The 23245-nt window shown below is 43.0% G+C and overlaps 1 protein-coding gene across 1 annotated transcript; it reads right to left on the reverse strand.

Annotated features, from left to right (window-relative positions):
- Positions 1–1503: 1503 nt before the first annotated feature.
- Positions 1504–8967, reverse strand: LOC126354135 (integrin beta-7-like). Its single transcript, XM_050003532.1, has 4 exons — positions 8686–8967; positions 5632–6477; positions 4510–5070; positions 1504–1520 (listed from the first exon to the last, which is right to left on the reverse strand). Exons 2-4 carry the CDS (start codon positions 6095–6097, stop codon positions 1504–1506), a joined length of 1044 nt encoding a protein of 347 aa, XP_049859489.1. The 5' UTR covers positions 6098–6477; positions 8686–8967.
- Positions 8968–23245: the final 14278 nt, after the last annotated feature.

Raw genomic sequence — 23245 nt, forward strand, 5'->3', positions numbered from 1 at the left:
TTACATAGACACACACCTATTTGAAAAGAAGCACTACACTGACACACACCTATTTGGGAAGAAGCACTACACTGACACACAGCTATTTGGGAAGAAGCACTACACTGACACACAGCTATTTGGGAAGACGCACTACACTGACACACAACTATTTGGGAAGAAGCACTACACACACACACACACCTATTTTAGAAGAAGCACTACACTGACACACACCTATTTGGGAAGAAGCACCACACTGACACACACCTATTTGGGAAGAAGCACTACACTGACACACACCTATATGCGAAGAAGCACTACACGGACACACACTTATTTGGGAAGAAGGACTACACTGACAAACACCTATTTGGGAAGAAGCACTATACTGACACACACCTATTTGGGAAGAAGCACTACACTGATACACACTTATTTGGGAAGACGCACTACACTGACACACACCTATTTGGGAAGAAGCACTACACTGACACACACTTATTTGGGAAGAAGCACTACACTGACACACACTTATTTGTGAAGAAGCTCGACACTTACACACACTTACTTCGGAAGAAGCACTACACTCTTACACACTTATTTGGGAAGAAGCACTACACAGACACACACCTATTTGGGAAGAAGCACTACACTGACACACACCTATTTGGGAAGAAGCACTACACTGACACACACCTATTTGGGAAGAAGCACTACACTGACACACACCTATTTCGGAAGAAGCACTACACAGACACACACCTATTTGGGAAGAAGCACTACACTGACACACACCTATTTGGGAATAAGCACTACACTGACACACACCTATTTGGGAATAAGCACTACACAGACACACACCTATTTGGGAAGAAGCACTACACAGACACACACTTATTTGGGAAGAAGCACTACACTGACACACACTTATTTGGGAAGAAGCACTACACCGACACACACCTATTTGGGAAGGAGCACAACACTGACACACACCTATTTGGGCAGAAGCACAACACTGACACACACCTATTTGTGAAGAAGCACAACACTGACACACACCTATTTGGGAAGAAGCACTACACTGACACACTCCTATTTGGGAAGAAGCACTACACTGACACACACCTATTTGGGGACAAGCACTACACTGACACACACCTATTTGGGGACAATCACTACACTGACACACACCTATTTGGGGACAATCACTACACTGACAAACACCTATTTGGGAAGAAGCACTACACTTACACACACTTATTTGGGAAGAAGCACGACACTGACACACACCTATTTGCGAAGAAGCTCGACACTTACACACAATTATCTGGGGAGAAGCACTACACTGACACACACTTACTTGGGAAGAAGCACTACACTGACACACACTTATTTGGGAAGAAGCACTACACAGACACACACCTATTTGGGAAGAAGCACTACACAGACACACACCTATTTGGGAAGAAGCACTACACAGACACACACCTATTTGGGAAGAAGCACTACACAGACACACACCTATTTGGGAAGGAGCACTACACAGACACACACCTATTTGTTAAGAAGCAATACACTGACACACACCTATTTGGGAATAAGCACTACACAGACACACACCTATTTGGGAAGAAGCACTATACTGACACACACCTATTTGGGAAGAAGCACTACACTGAGACACACGTATTTGGGAAGAAGCACTACACTGACACACACCTATTTGGGAATAAGCACTACACAGACACACACCTATTTGGGAAGAAGCACTACACAGACACACACTTATTTGGGAAGAAGCTCGACACTAACATACACTTATTTGGGAAGAAGCACTACAATGACACACACATATTTGGGAAGAAGTACTACACTGACACACACCTATTTGGGAAGAAGCACGACACAGACACACACCTATTTGGGAAGAAGCACTACACAGACACACACCTATTTGGGAAGAAGCACTACACAGACACACACCTATTTGGGAAGAAGCACTACACTGACACACACCTATTTGGGAAGAAGCACTACACGGACACACACACTTATTTGGGAAGAAGGACTACACTGACAAACACCTATTTGGGAAGAAACACTATACTGACACACACCTATTTGGGAAGAAGCACTAAACAGGCACACACCTATTTGGGAAGAAGCACTACACAGACACACACCTATTTGGGAAGAAGCACTACACTGACATACACCTATTTGGGAATAAGCACTACACAGACACACACCTATTTGGGAAGAAGCACTACACAGACACACACCTATTTGGGAAGAAGCACTATACTGACACACACCTATTTGGGAAGAAGCACTACACAGACACACACTTATTTGGGAAGAAGCTCGACACTTACACACACTTATTTGGGAAGAAGCACTACAATGACACACACTTATTTGGGAAGAAGTACTACACTGACACACACCTATTTGGGAAGAAGCACGACACAGACACACACTTATTTGGGAAGAAGCACTACACAGACACACACCTATTTGGGAAGAAGCACTACACAGACACACACCTATTTGGGAAGAAGCACTACACTGACACACACCTATTTGGGAAGAAGCACTACACGGACACACACTTATTTGGGAAGAAGGACTACACTGACAAACACCTATTAGGGAAGAAGCACTATACTGACACACACATATTTGGGAAGAAGCACTACACAGACACACACTTATTTGGGAAGAAGCACTACACAGACACACACCTATTTGGGAAGAAGCACTACACTGACACACACCTATTTGGGAAGAAGCACTAAACAGGCACACACCTATTTCGGAAGAAGCACTACACAGACACACACCTATTTGGGAAGAAGCACTACACTGACATACACATATTTGGGAAGAAGCACTACACGGACACACACTTATTTGGGAAGAAGCACTACACTGACACACACGTATTTGGGAAGAAGCACTACACTGACACACACTTGTTTGGGAAGAAACACTACACAGACACACACCTATTTGGGAAGAAGCACTACACAGACACACACTTATTTGGGAAGAAGCACTACACTGACACACACTTATTTGGGAAGAAGCACTACACTGACACACACTTATTTGGGAAGAAGCACTACACTGACACACACTTATTTGGGAAGAAGCACTACACTGACTCACACTTATTTGCGAAGAAGCTCGACACTTACACACACTTATTTGGGAAGAAGCACTACACTGACTAACACTTATTTGGGAAGAAGCACTACACTGACACACACGTATTTGGGAAGAAGCACTATACTGACACACACTTACTTATGATGAAGCACTACACTGACACACACCTATTTGGGAAGAATCACGACACTGACACACACCTATTTGCGAAGAAGCTCCACACTTACACACACTTATTTGGGAAGAAGCACTACACTGACACACACTTATTTTGGAAGAAGCACTACACTGACACACACATATTTGTGAAGAATCACTACACTGACTCACACTTATTTGGGAAGAAGAACTACACTGACTCATACTTATTTGCGAAGAAGCTCGACACTTACACACACTTATTTGGGAAGAAGCACTACACTGACACACACCTATTTGGGAAGAAGCACTACATAGGCACACACCTATTTGGGAAGAAGCACTACACTGACACACACCTATTTGGGAAGAAACACAACAAAGACACACACTTATTTGGGAAGAAGCACTACACTGACACACACCTATTTGGGAAGAAGCGCTACACAGACACGCACCTATTTGGGAAGAAGCATTACATAGACACACACCTATTTGAAAAGAAGCACTACACAGACACACACCTATTTGGGAAGAAGCACTACACTGACACACACCTATTTGGGAAGAAGCACTACACAGACACACACTTATTTGGGATGAAGCACAAACACTGACACACACCTATTTGTGAAGAAGCACTACACAGACACACACCTATTTGGGAAGAAGCATTACATAGACACACACCTGTTTGAAAAGAAGCACTACACTGACACACACCTATTTGGGAAGAAGCACTACACTGACACACAGCTATTTGGGAAGAAGCACTACACTGACACACAGCTATTTGGGAAGACGCACTACACTGACACACAACTATTTGGGAAGAAGCACTACACACACACACACCTATTTTAGAAGAAGCACTACACTGACACACACCTATTTGGGAAGAAGCACCACACTGACACACACCTATTTGTGAAGAAGCACTACACTGACACACACCTATATGCGAAGAAGCACTACACGGACACACACTTATTTGGGAAGAAGGACTACACTGAAAAACACCTATTTGGGAAGAAGCACTATACTGACACACACCTATTTGGGAAGAAGCACTAAACAGGCACACACCTATTTGGGAAGAAGCACTATACTGACACACACCTATTTGGGAAGAAGCACTACACTGACACACACTTATTTGGGAAGAAGCACTACACTGACACACACCTATTTGGGAATAAGCACTACACAGACACACACCAATTTGGGAAGAAGCACTACACAGACACACACTTATTTGGGAAGAAGCTCGACACTTACACACACTTATTTGGGAAGAAGCACTACAATGACACACACTTATTTGGGAAGAAGTACTACACTGACACACACCTATTTGGGAAGAAGCACGACACAGACACACACCTATTTGGGAAGAAGCACTACACAGACACACACCTATTTGGGAAGAAGCACTACACAGACACACACCTATTTGGGAAGAAGCACTACACTGACACACACCTATTTGGGAAGAAGCACTACACGGACACACACTTATTTGGGAAGAAGGACTACACTGACAAACACCTATTTGGGAAGAAGCACTATACTGACACACACATATTTGGGAAGAAGCACTACACAGACACACACTTATTTGGGAAGAAGCACTACACAGACACACACCTATTTGGGAAGAAGCACTACACTGACACACACCTATTTGGGAAGAAGCACTAAACAGGCACACACCTATTTCGGAAGAAGCACTACACAGACACACACCTATTTGGGAAGAAGCACTACACTGACATACACCTATTTGGGAATAAGCACTACACAGACACACACCTATTTGGGAAGAAGCACTACATAGACACACACCTATTTGGGAAGAAGCACTACACAGACACACACCTATTTGGGAAGAAGCACTACACAGACACACACCTATTTGGGAAGAAGCACTACACAGACACACACCAATTTGGGAAGAAGCACTACACTGACACACACTTATTTGGGAAGAAGCACTACACTGACTCACACTTATTTGCGAAGAAGCTCGACACTTACACACACTTATTTGGGAAGAAGCACTACACTGACTCACACTTATTTGGGAAGAAGCACTGCACTGACTCACACTTATTTGCGAAGAAGCTTGACACTTACACACACTTATTTGATAAGAAGCACTACACTGACACACATTTATTTGGGAAGAAGCACTACACTGACACACACTTATTTGGGAAGAAGCACTACACTGACACACACTTATTTGGGAAGAAGCACTACACTGACACACACTTATTTGGGAAGAAGCACGACACAGACACACACCTATTTGTGAAGAAACACTACACAGACACACACCTATTTGGGAATAAGCACTACACAGACACACACCTATTTGGGAATAAGCACTACACAGACACACACTTATTTGGGAAGAAGCAGTACACAGACACGCACTTACTTGGGAAGAAGCACTACACTGACACACACTTATTTGGGAAGAAGCACTACACTGACACACACTTATTCTGGAAAAAGCACTACACTGACACACACTTATTTGGGAAGAAGCACTACACTGACTCAAACTTATTTGCGATGAAGCTCGACACTTACACACACTTATTTGGAAAGAAGCACTACACTGACACACACTTATTTGGCAAGAAGCACTACACTGACACACACTTATTTGTGAAGAAGCACGACACAGACACACATCTATTTGGGAAGAAACAGTACACAGACACACACCTATTTGGGAAGAAGCACTACACAGACACACACTTATTTGGGAAGTAGCACTACACAGACACACACTCATTTGGGAAGAGCACTACACTGACACACAGGTATTTGGGAAGAAGCACTACACTGACACACACCTATTTGGGAAGAAGCACTACACCGACACACACTTATTTGGGAAGAATCACTACACTGACACTCACTTATTTTGGAAGAAGCACTACACTGACGCTCACTTATTTGGGAAGAAGCATTACACAGACACACACCTATTTGGGAGGAAGCACTACACTGACTCACACTTATTTGCGAAGAAGCTCAACACTTACACACTCTTATTTGGGAAGAAGCACTACACTGACACACACTTATTTGGGAAGAAGCACTACACTAGACACACATATTTGGGAAGAAGCACTACACTGACTCACACTTATTTGCGAAGGAGCTCAACACCTACACACTCTTATTTGGGAAGAAGCGCTACACTACACACACATAGTTGGGAAGAAGCACTACACAGACACACACCTATTTGGGAAGAAGAACTACACAGATACACACTTATTTGGGAAGAAGCACTACACTGACACACACTTATTTGTGAAGAAGCACTACACTGACTCACACTTATTTGCGAAGAAGCTCAACACTTACACACACTTATTTGCGAAGTAGCACTACACAGACACACACCTATTTGGGAAGAAGCACTACACTGACACACACTTATTTGCGAAGAAGCACTACACTGACACACACCTATTTGGGAAGAAGCACTACACTGACACACACATATTTGGTAAGAAGCACGACACAGACACACACCTATTTGGGAAGTAGCACTACACAGACACACACCTATTTGGGAAGTAGCACTACACAGACACACACCTATTTGGGAGAAGCACTACAGAGACACACACCTATTTGGGAAGAAGCACTACACTGACACTCACTTATTTGGGAAGATGCACTACACAGACACACACCTATTTGGGAGGAAGCACTACACAGACACACACCTATTTGGGAAGAAGCACTACACAGACACACACTTATTTGGGAAGAAGCACTACACTGACACACACCTATTTGGGAAGAAGCACTACACTGACACTCACTTATTTGGGAAGATGCACTACACAGACACACACCTATTTGGGAAGAAGCACTACACAGACACACACTTATTTGGGAAGAAGCACTACACTGACACACACTTATTTGTGAAGAAGCACTACACTGACTCACACTTATTTGCGAAGAAGCTCAACACTTACACACACTTATTTGGGAAGAAGCACTACACTGACACACACTTATTTGGAAAGAAGCACTACACTGACACACACCTATTTGGGAAGAAGCACGACACTGACACAAATCTATTTGCGGAGAAGCTCGACACATAAACACACTTATTTGGGAAGAAGCACTACACTGACGCACAGTTGTTTGGGAAGAAGCAGTACACAGACACACACTTATTTGCTAAGAAGCACTACACTGACACACACGTATTTGGTAAGAAGCACTACACTGACACACACGTATTTGGGAAGAAGCACTACACTGACACACACGTATTTGGGAAGAAGCACTACACTGACACACAGCTATTTGGGAAGAAGCACTACACTGACACACACCTATTTGGGAAGAAGCACTACACAGACACTCACCTATTTAGGAAGAAGCACTACACAGACACACACTTATTTGGGAAGAAACACTACACTGACACACACCTATTTGGGAAGAAGCACTACACTGACACTCACTTATTTGGGAACAAACACTACACAGACACACATCTATTTTGGAGGAAGCACTACACAGACACACACCTATTTGGTAAGAAGCACTACACAGACACACACCTACTTGGGAAGAAGTACTACACAGACACACACCTATTTGGGAAGAAACACTACACAGACACACACTTATTTGGGAAGAAGCACTACACTGACACACACTTATTTGGGAAGAAGCACTACACTGGCACACACTTATTTTGAACAAGCACTACACTGACTCACACTTATTTGCGAAGAAGCTCAACACGTACACACACTTATTTGTAAAGAAGCACTACACTGACTCACACTTATTTGCGAAGAAGCACAACACTTACACACACTTATTTGGGAAGAAGCACAACACTGACACACACTTATTTGGGAAGAAGCACTACACTGACACACACATATTTGGGAAGTAGCACTACACTGAATCACACTTATTTGGGAAGAAGCACTACACTGACACACACGTATTTGGGAAGAAGCACTACACTGACACACACGTATTTGGGAAGAAGCACTACACAGACACACACCTATTTGGGAAGAAGCACTACACAGACACACACCTATTTAGGAAGAAGCACTACACAGACGCACACCTATTTGGGAAGAAGCACTACACAGACACACACCTATTTGGGAAGAAGCACTACACAGACACGCACTTATTTGGGAAGAAGCACTACACAGACACGCACTTATTTGGGAAGAAGCACTACACTGACACACACTTATTTGGGAAGAAGCACTACACTGACACACACTTATTTGGGAAGAAGCACTACACTGACACACACTTATTTGTGAAGAAGCACTACACTGACTCACACTTATTTGCGAAGAAGCTCAACACCTACACACTCTTATTTGGGAAGAAGCACTACACTACACACACATATTTGGGAAGAAGCACTACACAGACACACACCTATTTGGGAAGAAGCACTACACAGATACACACTTATTTGGGAAGAAGCACTACACTGACACACACTTATTTGGGAAGAAGCACTACACTGACACACACTTATTTGTGAAGAAGCACTACACTGACTCACACTTATTTGCGAAGAAGCTCAACACTTACACACACTTATTTGGGAAGAAGCACTACACTGACACACACTTATTTGGAAAGAAGCACTACACTGACACACACACCCATTTGGGAAGAAGCACGACACTGACACAAATCTATTTGCGGAGAAGCTCGACACATAAACACACTTATTTGGGAAGAAGCACTGCACTGACGCACAGTTGTTTGGGAAGAAGCAGTACACAGACACACACTTATTTGCTAAGAAGCACTACACTGACACACACGTATTTGGTAAGAAGCACTACACTGACACACACGTATTTGGGAAGAAGCACTACACTGACACACACGTATTTGGGAAGAAGCACTACACTGACACACACCTATTTGGGAAGAAGCACTACACTGACACACACCTATTTGGGAAGAAGCACTACACTGACACTCACCTATTTAGGAAGAAGCACTACACAGACACACACTTATTTGGGAAGAAACACTACACTGACACACACCTATTTGGGAAGAAGCACTACACTGACACTCACTTATTTGGGAACAAACACTACACAGACACACACCTATTTTGGAGGAAGCACTACACAGACACACACCTATTTGGTAAGAAGCACTACACAGACACACACCTACTTGGGAAGAAGTACTACACAGACACACACCTATTTGGGAAGAAACACTACACAGACACACACTTATTTGGGAAGAAGCACTACACTGACACACACTTATTTGGGAAGAAGCACTACACTGGCACACACTTATTTTGAACAAGCACTACACTGACTCACACTTATTTGCGAAGAAGCTCAACACGTACACACACTTATTTGTAAAGAAGCACTACACTGACTCACACTTATTTGCGAAGAAGCACAACACTTACACACACTTATTTGGGAAGAAGCACAACACTGACACACACTTATTTGGGAAGAAGCACTACACTGACACACACATATTTGGGAAGTAGCACTACACAGACACACACCTATTTGGGAAGAAGCACTACACTGACACACACTTATTTGCGAAGAAGCTCAACACTTACACACACTTATTTGGGAAGAAGCACTACACTGACACACACATATTTGGTAAGAAGCATGACACAGACACACACCTATTTGGGAAGTAGCACTACACAGACACACACCTATTTGGGAAGAAGCACTACACAGACACACACCTATTTGGGAAGAAGCACTACACTGACACTCACTTATTTGGGAAGATGCACTACACAGACACACACCTATTTGGGAGGAAGCACTACACAGACACACACCTATTTGGGAAGAAGCACTACACAGACACACACCTATTTGGGAAGAAGCACTACACAGACACACACTTATTTGGGAAGAAGCACTACACTGACACACACCTATTTGGGAAGAAGCACTACACTGACAGTCACTTATTTGGTAAGATGCACTACACAGACACACACCTATTTGGGAGGAAGCACTACACAGACACACACCTATTTGGGAAGAAGCACTACACAGACACACACCTATTTGGGAAGAAGCACTACACAGACACACACCTATTTGGGAAGAAACACTACACAGACACACACTTATTTGGGAAGAAGCACTACACTGACACTCACTTATTTGGGAAGAAGCACTACACTGGCACACACTTATTTGTGAAGAAGCACTACACTGACTCACACTTATTTGTGAAGCAGCTCAACACTTACACACACTTATTTGGGAAGAAGCACTACACTGACACACACTTATTTGGGAAGAAGCACTACACTACACACACATATTTGGGAAGAAGCACGACACAGACACACACCTATTTGGGAAGTAGCACTACACAGACACACACCTATTTGGAAAGAAGCACTACACTGACACACACCTATTTGGGAAGAAGCACTACACTGACACACACTTATTTGGGAAGAAGCACTACACTGACACACACCTGTTTGGGAAGAAGCCCTACACTAACACACACTTATTTGGGAAGAAGCACTACAATGACACACTCTTACTTGTGAAGAAGCACTACACTGACTCACACTTATTTGGGAAGAAGCACTACACTGACACACACTTATATGGGAAGAAGCACTACACTGACACACACTTATTTGGGAAGAAGCACGACACAGACACACATCTATTTGGCAAGAAGCACTACACAGACACACACCTATTTGGGAAGAAGCACTACACAGACACACACCTATTTGGGAAGAAGCACTACACAGACACATACTTATTTGGGAAGAAGCACTACACAGACACACACTTATTTGGGAAGAAGCACTACACAGACACACACTTATTTGGGAAGAAGCACTACACAGACATACACTTATTTGGGAAGAAGCACTAAACTGACACACAGTTATTTGGGAAGAAGCACTACACTGACACACACCTATTTGGGAAGAAGCACTACGCTGACACACACTTATTTGTTAAGAAGCACTACACTGACACTCACTTATTTGGGAAGAAGCACTACACAGACACACACCTATTTGGGAGGAAGCACTACACAGACACACACCTATTTGGGAAGAAGCACTACACAGACACACACTTATTTGGGAAGAAGCACTACACTGACACACACTTATTTGGGAAGGAGCACTACACTGACTCACACTTACTTGCGAAGAAGCTCGACACTTACACACATTTATTTGGGAGGAAGCACTACACTGACACACACGTATTTGGGTAGAAGCACTACACTGACACACACCTATTTGGGAAGAAGCCCTACACTGACACACACCTATTTGGGAAGAAGCACTACACTGACACACACCTATACGGGAAGAAGCACTACACTGACACACTTTTGTTTGCGAAGATGCACGACACTTACACACACCTATTTAGGAAGAAGCACGACACTGACACAAATCTATTTGCGATGAAGCTCAACACTTAAACACACTTATTTGGGAAGAAGCACTACACTGACACACACTTATTTGGGAAGAAGCACTACACTGACACACACTTATTTGGGAAGAAGCACTACACTGACACACACCTATTTGGGAAGAAGCACTACACTGACACACACCTATTTGGGAAGAAGCACTACACTGACACACACCTATTTGGGAAGAAGCACTACACTGACACACACCTATTTGGGAAGAAGCCACTACACTGACACACACCTATTTGATAAGAAGCACTACACTGACACACACCTATTTGGGAAGAAGCACTACACTGACACACACCTATTTGGGAAAAAGCACTACACTGACACACACCTATTTGGGAAGAAGCACCACACTGACACACACCTATTTGGGAAGAAGCACCACACTGACACACACCTATTTGGGAAGTAACACCACACTGACACACACCTATTTGGGAAGAAGCACTACACTGACACACACCTATTTGGGAAGAAACACTACACTGACACACACCTATTTGGGAAGAAGCACTACACTGACACACACCTATTTGGGAAGAAGCACTACACTGACACACACTTATTTGGGAAAGAGCACTACACTGACACACACTTATTTGGGAAGAAGCACTACACTGACACACACCTATTTGGGAAGAAGCACTACACTGACACACACCTATTTGGGAAGAAGCACTACACTGACACACACCTATTTGGGAAGAAGCACTACACTGACACACACCTATTTGGGAAGAAGCACTACACTGACACACACCTATTTGTGAAGAAGCACTACACTGACACACCTATTTGTTAAGAAGCACTACACTGACACACCTATTTGTTAAGAAGCACTACACTGACACACACTTGTTTGCGAATAAGCGCGACACTGACACACACTTGTTTGCAAAGAAGCGCGACACTGACACACACTTGTTTGGGAAGAAGCGCTACACTGACACACACTTGTTTGGGAAGAAGTGCTAGACTGACACACACCTATTTGGGAAGAAGCACTACACTGGCACACACTTATTTGGGAAGGAGCAATACACTGGCTCACACCTATTTGGGAAGAAGCACTACACTGACACACACCCATTTGGGAAGAAGCACTACACTGACACACACCTATTTGGAAAGTAGCACTACACTGACACACACTTATTTGGGAAGAAGCACTACACTGACACTCACCTATTTGGGAAGAAGCACTAACCTGACACACAATTATTTGGGAAGAAGCACTACCCTGACACACAATTATTTGGGAAGAAGCATTACACTGACACACACTTATTTGGGAAGAAGCACTACACTGGCACACACTTATTTGGGAAGGAGCAATACACTGGCTCACACACATTTGGGAAGAAGCACTACACTGGCACACACCTATTTGGGAAGAAACACTACACTGACACACACTTATTTGGGAAGAAGCACTATTATTCCCCACCGAAATTGTTGGACTGCTCTATGGTTTTCACTTCAAACACTTCCCTCCAGTACTAGATTGGTCATCAGTTAGTGCCTGAGAATGTGTCCTTCCAATCGATCCCTTCTTTTGTTCAGGTTGTACCATAACTTTCTCTTCACCCCAACTCTGTACAGTGCCTCCTAATTAATTACGTGATCTACCCATTTAATCGTCAACATTTTTCTGTAGCACCAGATTTCAAAAGATTAGACAAGGAAAGACACCAAATCCGTACTCGATGTTAACAAATTTCTCTTTTTCAGAAACGCTTTTCTAGTCACTCCCAGTCTACATTTTATATCCTCCCTACTTTGAACATCATCAATTATTTTTCTTCCCAAGTAACAAATCTCGTTTATCTCATTTCCTAATTAATTACCTCAGCATCACCTGATTTAATTCGACTACATTCCAATATCCTCGTTTTGCTTTTGTTGACTTTTATTTTATTCCTCCTCGCAAGATACTGTCCTATCGGTTCAACAGCTCTTCCAACTCCGTTGCGGTCTCTGACAAAAAATGGCATGTCATCAGGAAATCTCAAAGTTTATATTTCTTCTCTCTGGACTTTATTTTGTACTCCAAATTTTCCTTTTGTTTCCCTTACTGCTTGTTCATTATACGGACTGAACAACATCGGGAGTAGACCACAACCCTGTCTCGCTCCCTTCTCAACCATTGCTTCCCTTTCGTGCCCCTCGACTATTATAACTTCCATCTTGTTTCTGTATAAATTGTAAATAGCCTTTCACTCCCTGCATTTTATCCCTGCGATCTTTAGAATTTGAAATAGAGTATTCCAGTCAACATTGTCAAAAGCTTTCTATAAGTCTACAAATGCTAGAAACGTACGTTTGCTTTCCTTAACCTATCTTCTATAAGAAGTCATAGGGTCGGTCCTTCATTTCTCCGGAATCCAAACTGATCTTCCCCGAGGTCGTATTGTACAAGTTTTTCCATTCTTTTGTAAGGGATTAACAGACATTGGTATGGAATTGGTATTACTATATTCTTCTTGAACTCTGCGGGTTTTCGCCTCTCTCACACATCTTGCTTGCCAGACTGAAGAATTTTGTTATGGCTGGCTCTCCCAAAGCTATTAGTAGCTCTAATGGAATATTGTCTACTGTCAGGGCCTTGTTTTGACTTAGGCCTTTCAGTGCTCGGTCAAATTCTTCACCAGTATCATATCACCTATCTCATTTTCATCTACGTCCTCTTCCGTTTCCATAATATTGCACTCAAGTACATCGCCCTTGTATAGACGCTCTATACACTCCTTCCACTTTTCATCTTTCCCTTCCTTGCTTAGGTCTGGTTTTCTATCTGAGCTCTTGATATTCATACAGGTGGTTCTCTTTTCTCCAAAGGTTCTTTAATTTTCCTGTAGGTAGTATCTATCTTATCCCTTGTGATACATGCTTCTACATCATTACATATGTCCCAAACCATTTCTTCTTATCCATTTTCCACTTCCTGTCAATCTAAGTTTTTAGACATTTGTATTGCCTTTTGCCTTATTATTTAATGTATTTTAATATTTTCTCCTTTCATCGATTACATTCAGTATCTCTTTGTGTTACCAAGGATTTCTACTAGCCCTCGTCTTTTTACCTACTTGATCCTCTGCTCTCTTCACTGTTTCATCTCTCAAAGCTACCCATTCTTCTTCTGTTGTATTCCTTTCTCCCTTTCTTGTAAATCGTTGCCCTCTGAAACCCTCTACAACCTCTGGTTCTTTCAGTTTATCCAGGCCCCAACTCCTTAAATTCCTGCCTTTTTGCAGTTTCTTCAGTTTTAATCTGCGTTAATAACAAATAAATTGTGGCGAAAATCCCCACCCCCCGCTAAATGTCTTACAATGTAAAATCTGGTCCTAAACCACTGTCTAACCGTTATATAATCTATCTGAAATCTTCCGGTGTCTCTGGGTCTATTCCACTTATACAACCTTCTCTCATGATTCTTAAACCAAGTGTTTACTATGATTACATTATGCTCTGTGCTAAATTCTACCAGGCGACTTCCTCTCTCATTCCCTTTCCCTAGTCCACATTCACCTACTGCTTTTCCATCTCTTCCTTTTCCTGCTACCGAATTCCAGTCCCACATGAGTATTAAATTTTCGGCTCCCTTAACTATCTGAATGATTTCTTTTATTTCATCACACATTTTCTGAATCTCATCCTCATCTGCAGAGCTAAACTAGTACTACTGTGATGGTTGTGGGCTTCATGTCTATCTTGGCCACAATAATGCGTTCACTATGTTGTTGATAGTAGCGTATCTGCGTTCTTGTAACTAACTACATTGGTTCTGCCAAAGTGGCTAAAATTCAGAGTTGTTAATTAACTACTACCTTCATGAATTAGATAACTCTTTCAAAGTAATTATTATGTATAAACAATTCTAAAGTTACGTGCAGTCACTTAATTTCATTATTTCTTCGAAAGTTATCCTCTTTTAATTACTTTATTCTTTACATAATTTGCTTCTTTAATAACAACTGTGAAGTCTCGGTATTAAATTATTGACATTTTTGGTTCATAAAGAGTTGCTGTGTTTTCCCTGTCGCAGTCGTGATGTGTTTCTGCTTACATTTCGCTGGCCTCGTCGCGCAATTACCTGGCTCGTCTATCTCAGCTGCCAGCTGTGCGCTGCACATGTCATTAGCCTCTTGCAGCCTGTGCAATCTCTTTAATGGCCTTGCTGAAGTCAAAATATGCCAGCACATAATATCCCTTCGAGGGTCATTCAACCCCTGCCTTTTGTATTCAAACACACAAAATGGACATGTTATTTCAAAATGCTTAGAACTACTTTGTCTCTCAGCAATTTAGTAGAACTGCTGTTTACAATGTATTTTATGGTCATTTTTGTGTCTTTTAGGCTGGATACTATTATCTTACTATAGAGATATTCCATCTGGTAACTGATATTCAGGCACTTCAGAGTTTGGAGGCTTCCCTGTAATTACCACGCAGTCTCTTAACATCGACTACATTGTATATGCCCCTTACTATATAGGATTCTGGACGTGCCAACTCCACTACATTAGGGTGTGGCACCCTGCTGACTACATATGATCCTTCAAAAATTTCGTAAATGAGCCCTTATTAGTACCAGATCAACCACAATGAATTCCCTACGTGTTACATACTTGCTATGCGTCGCCTTACAAGACTCTCCCTTTGCTGTTCTTCCAAAATCAAGTCAGTATTTTCTGGGAATTTTACTAAGCGTTCGATCATGGTTTCAGGTCTTTTACCCATCAACAATTCATAGGGCGATATTTCTCTTGTTGAATGTGGAAGCTCATTCAGTATCTCCTCAAACTCTGTAACATACATTGCCAAAGGCTCTACTTAGTCTTCCAGGATCTTTCTTAACTGTCTTCACAGCGTTCGAAGACCGACAGAACCTGGATATATACACTATGTTATCAAAAGTATCCGGACACCTGGCTGAAAATGAGTTACAAGTTCGTGGCGCCCTCCATCGGTAATACTGGAATTCATTGTGGTGATGGCCCGCCCTTAGCTTTGACGACAGCTTCCACTCTCGCAGGCATATGTTCTGTCACGTGCTGGAAGGTTTCTTAGGGAATGGCAGGCCAGTCTTCACGGAGTGTTGCACTGAGGAGAGGTATCGATGTCGTTCGGTGAGTCCTAGCACGAAGTCGCCGTACCAAAATATCCCAAACGTGTTCCATAGGATTCAGGTCAGAACTCTGTGCAGGCCAGTCCATCATGTTAGTTTCCGTACCAGTTTCTGAATGTTTTGTTGGTTTCCAATTTTTTTGTTTAGTTGTTTACTTTCCCTATCACTTTCCTCTAGTTTACTTATGATAGCTGAAAAAATGGCTTGCATATTTCTGAATCATTAATTCTGTTAGGTTCATTTTCTGTCGTCATGCTTTTCTGAACCACTGTCTGAGTGTCTAACTCAGCACCATTGTCTGTGGTAACTATTTAATGTGACTCCCTGCCCCTCGGTGCCTACGATATCATTCATAGTGACTACAGGGCCTTTTGATTTTCCAAGCGAAAATACATCATGCGTCTCTGTCAAGTCAGAGCTCCCCTGAGGCATATTCTCTCTAATATTTGGTTCGCTCATTTTCCTCTTAGTTGTCCTACTGCTTCTAAGTAAAGTTAACTATGTACAGCACTATTGTATCACTTTAACTTACTTTGAAAATTGTTTATTTTCCTGGACACAGTAATGCTCCGCTGCCTCGCCAAGAGTCGAACTCCGGACATCAGCTAGAGCGCCCCCGGCGCACCCCTTCTCTGCTGCTGTCCTACGCTGAGTAGTTATACGCGTTGGTTCCTCCGGTTAAGCGGCTTGCTTTGCCACGTTGGACGTCGCTATCTCGTTTCCTCTGCTACGATCTCTTCTCGACGATCGTTCGCTGTTCTTCTCTCTCGAAATGTTTGTACTCCAGTGACGCGAATTATATTTTTCGCTACGCGTAACTTATCACTTTACATGACACACTTCCTTCAATGTTTGATTCACCCAGTTTAAATACTAGACATTGCAATCACTTGTAACAGTTATTGTTCGTTTCTCGGTTCTTGTCTCGCCGCTTTTTTCATCGAAATTGCACTTCCTGTTTTGCCTATAAATTTGCAATAAAGTTTCTTCCGCCATAAGCTATCTCTTACAGTCGTATTTCATTCACAAGATCTCTCAAATTGCGACGACATGCAAGAAGCATCTAATGCAGTCTATCCAAATTTGCGAGAAATTCACTCTCCCACCAGGGGTGCGAAATGCAAGAGCTCTCCACTCGTAGTAAACCTCCAGAAATGTCTCAGTTTAGCCGACGAGTTCATAGATGGTGATATAGGGGGCATAGAGTATAATTGTCCACGCTTTTCCAACCGACCTTTCCGATAATTAAGCCAGTCCGTCTTTGAATTGACCTAGTGAGCCACAGCGTAAGAATTCTTAGTACTTGTTCAGCCTCAGGAGGCTAAGTTTACCCAGTACCATTACTTTCCATCACAGAATATCGGGTAGTTACTAGCAAACCGACCTAGGATCTCCATGTTAGTAGCCCATAACGCGCAAAACTATCACGTGGGCAGGCCCGGTTTCAGGATGACGCCAGACATACTACAGAAGGCGTTCCGATATGATACGGTGATGACTGATGAGTGGCAAGGCGGAAGAGTACGAATATAGTGAAATGAAAGAATCCGTCATCTGCTGGTGACTGATAACTTAATAGCAGGGTGCTCGCTGTAACTGGTAGCTTCGACTGTCACGCACATTCTGTATCTTCTGCCTTACTTCCTGACGTATCGCGACATGCTCTGAGCCTTTATTCTGACCACATGTTGCCTTTTCTCAGCTCTATTCAATTAAACGCTCATTTCCATCGACAAGAGAAACAACGAAAGACGAAGTTGTGAGGTTGAACTTGTACTTCTTTGATTACACTCAAGTTCTTTATTAAATGCACACAACATGATCTCTAATAAATAAAATAAATAAAAACATTTATTAAACTGCTGAGTGTGTAGTGCAGCTGTTGTGATTTAACTAGTGTCTTCATCTTTCACGGAAGACGGTGGAAAGCAATAACGACGTGTTTCTTCCACATATATTTAAAGAAAGATTTCCACCACTGGCAAGTCGGTGGGAGAAATGATTTTGATTTTGTAGACTGAGATACGATGTCGTATTATAAGTGGGTCGATTCTGATGATATTGCGGAGATTAAACTGCCATTAGTCCAGCTGTTCCGCAGCGTATTACGGTGATGACGATTGATGAGCGTTAAGTGGCGGCATCAAAGTGGGGACCCGGGGCGACGAGCCAGCCCGCGCGTTTCACTGTCACAGTCTCCAGCCGACTGTCTACGTTTCTCTTGACGTACAGTGCTCCCAGCACTGGTTCTCGAAGGCGAAATGTCTTCTGGTTTCCTGTAGCTGGCCTTAGGTATTTCGCAAATAAACTATGGTACATGTTCCTATTCTGACGCAGGCCTTGTTAACTGGTGTACCACTCCAGTACTACGTGGACACTTAGTTGTACGTGTTGCCCTGGCGTCGCACCTGTGGGCCAAAACACCGTAACCAGCCGCTTCAAGACGTGTTCTCTCGCCACTGGAAGGCAGCACAGCGAAGCCCGGGAGCCAACAAGTCGCCGGTAGGTTTGTGCACGTGTGGCGCACGTCTCTTGTCAGTGCTCCTCAGGCCACTGTGACGTCATTCGCGGTTTACGAGGTGCGACAATAAAGTAATGAGACTGGTTTTCTTTGCAAGATGTGGCAACCCTGCAGGCTTACGTAGGCACAATATCTTTGACCTCGGTCTATAAGCTGCTTCTAGTCCTAGCGGCATATCGATGCAAATGCTCAGTCGTGAGTTATGCTTCAATAAGTTAACATGTGTTTGTGTCTCTCGTCACAGAAATGGAACCGCATAATATCGCGCAACGAAAGATTTTTGCAAAAATGGTCTCCAAAAATCTCACACCACAACAGTGAGAACACGGAAAAATATGGCAGCCGATCTGTTAGAGCAAACGGAAATCAATCCATAATTGTTGAGCTGTGTTATCACTGTTGATGAAAGTTGGTTTTTTCAGTACTATCCAGAGACAAAACGCCAAAGTTCGCAATGGTGCTCAAAGGGATCAAAGACCAAAAAAAGCTCACATGTCAAACTCGAAAGTGAAATGCATGCTTCTGTGCTTCTTTGATTCCAACAGAATTGTTCATAAAGAGCGGGTGCCTCCTGGACAACCAGTTAACCAGTATTACAACAAATAAATTTTAGAAATACTTCATAAGAGTTCTTCGTGTCCTTATCAACATTGCTGATAATTGGATTTTGCATAACGATAATGCGCCATCCCATATTGCTCTCTCAGTACAGCAATTTTTAACCTCTAAACAAATTTCAGTACTACCACAGCCACCTTATTCACCAGCTATCGCTCCGTGCGACTTTTTTCTGTTTCCAAGAGTCAAAACGGCGGTCAAGGGACACCATTTTCAAACAACACAAGATGTCCAAAAAGCTGTGACGAGGGTCTTGGAGGATATTACAGAATATGAGTTCCAGAAATGTTACCATCAACGGCAGAAACGCTGGAAAAAGCATGTGTAGCCAGAAGGGAACTACTTTGAAGGAGACAACACTAAACTTGACTAAAACGGTAAGCAACATTTTCTCATATCAGTCTCATTACATCAGTCTGAATCAGAGGCTAAGACGGTTCTGCGACCGTGTAGGCTGCAGATTCCTCGACTTGCGCCATAGGGTGGTGGGGTTTCGGGTTCCGCTAAACAGGTCAGATGTCCACTGCACACTGGCGGCGGCTACACGAGTTGCAGGGCCAATGTGGCGTGGACTGGCCGGTTTTTTAGGTTAGACAGTCTTGGGAAACATTGAAAAGGGTTCCAGTCTCAAAGGGTACAGGGCAAAGAAACGACGAGAATCGACCAAGCAACAGTCGGTATTATAGTTGTAAATTGTCGTAGCTGTGTTGGAAAAGTACCAGAGCTTCAAGCGCTGACAGAAAGCACTGAAGCTGAAATCGATATAGGAACAGAAAGCTGGCTAAAGCTGGAGATAAATTCTGCCGAAACTTTACAGAAGCGCAAAACGTGTTCAGAAAGGACAGATTAAATAAAGTAGGTGGTGGTGTGTTTGTGTCTGTTGGAAGTAGTTTATCTTGTAGTTAAGTTGAAATAGTTAGTTCCTGCGAATTACTATGGGTAGAGGTTATACTCAACGGCCGTACCAAAATAATAATTGGCTCCTTCTACCGACACCCGACTCGGATGATATAATAGCTTAACGCTTCATAGAAAACTTGAATCTCATTACAAATAAGTACCCCACTCATACAATTATAATTGGTGGAGATTTAAATCTACCCTCGATTTGTTTGCGACAACCACTTGCCCGCGAAAGGCAAAGGTCCCGAGTTCGAGTCTCGGTCGGGCACACAGTTTTAATCTGCCAGGAAGTTTCACTTCTACTGAAATTTGCAGGAGCTCTATCGTGCATGAACCACATGTTGTGTCGTACTTGTAAAGGCACATGTTCCACCAGCACAGGTAGAGAGAGTATCCCGTATGATATCATGATAACGTGCTCCATTGAGCGTAGGTGGAAGAACATAGGGCCCAATCAAGACATCACCGACAATGCCAGCCCAAACGTTCACAGAAAATCTGTGTTGATGACGTGGTTGCACAATTGCGTGCGGATTCTCGTCAGCCCACACATGGTGATTGTGAAAATTTACAATTTGATCACGTTGGAATAAAGCCTCATCCGTAAAAAGAACATTTGGACTGAAATGAGGATTGGCACATTGTTGGATGAACCATTCGCGGAAGTATACCCGTGGATGCCAATCAGCTGCTGATAGTGCCTGCACACGCTGTATATGGTACGGAAACAACTGGTTCTCCCGTAGCACTCTCCATACAGTGACGTGGTCAACGTTACCTTGTAGAGCAGCAACTTCTCTGCCGCTGACATCAGGGTTATCGTCAACTGCACGAAGAATTGCCTCGTCCATTGCAGGTGTCCTCGTCGTTCTAGGTCTTCCCCAGTCCCGAGTCATAGGCTGCAATGTTCCGTGCTCCCTAAGGCGCCGATCAATTGCTTCGAACGTCTTCCTGTCGGGACACCTTCGTTCTGGAAATCTGTCTCTATACAAACGACCGCGCCACGGCTATTGCCCCGTGCTAATCCATACGTCAAATGGGCATCTGCCAACTCGGCATCTGCAAACATTGCACTGACGGCAAAACCACGTTCGTGATGAACCCTAACCTGTTGATGCTACGTACTGATGTGCTTGATGCTAGTACTGTAGAGCAATGAGTCGTATGTCAACACAAGCACCGAAGTCAACATTACCTTCCTTCAATTAGGCCAACTGGCGGTGAATCGAGGACGTACAGTACATACTAACGCAACTAAAATGAGCTCTAACATGGAAATTAAGCGTTTCCGGATACATGTCCACATAACATCTTTTCTTTATTTGTGTGTGAGGAATGTTTCCTGAAAGTTTGGTTGTACCTTTTTTGTAACACCCTGTATGTTAAGAATCTGTGGTAGAAAGAAAACATCTTCCGTTATTGTACTAAAAACTTTCTCTGAGAATTACTTCGAACAATTAGCTCATGAGCCCACACGAATTGTAAATGGTTGCGAAAACACACATGACGGACACAGGGATTCCGAAAACAAAGGAAGTTGGTTACAGTACGCTTGTTCACCTACTGCTTGAATTCTGCTCAATAGTGTGGGATCCGTACCAGATAGGGTTGATATAATAGATAGAGAGGATCCAACGGAGAGCAGCGCGCTTTGTTACAGGATCATTTAGTAATAGCGAAAGCGTTACGCAGATGATAGATAAACTCCAGTTGAAGACTCTGCAGGAGAGACGCTCAGTAGCTCGGTACGGGCTTTGTTCCACCAGTTTCGAGAACATACCTTCACCGAGGAGTCAAGCAGTATATTGCTCCCTCTTACGTGTATCTCGCGAAGAGACCATAAGCATAAAATCAGAGAGATTAAAGCCCACACAGAGGCATACCGACAATCCTTCTTTCCACGAACAATACGAGACTGGAGTAGAAGGGAGGTACCCTCCGCCACACACCGTCAGGTGGCTTGCGGAGTATGGATGTAGATGTAGATTAGTGAACACAAGGTCTTTGTAGCGAGGCTTAAAACCATATCAACCAAAACCACAAAAAATAAACGCATAATATATCTATTTAAAACAGCAAATAAAAATTCTCTTGATGCCTTCCTAAGAGATAGTCTCCACTCCTTCCAAGCTAATTATGTAAGTGTAGAACAGATATGGCTCAAATTCAAAGATACAGTATTGACGGCAATAGGTAGATTCATACCGCATAAGTTAATAAGAGACGGGACTGATCTACCATGGCCC

Source organism: Schistocerca gregaria, chromosome 3 (assembly GCF_023897955.1).
Source record: "Schistocerca gregaria isolate iqSchGreg1 chromosome 3, iqSchGreg1.2, whole genome shotgun sequence".
NCBI lineage: Eukaryota > Metazoa > Arthropoda > Insecta > Orthoptera > Acrididae > Schistocerca > Schistocerca gregaria.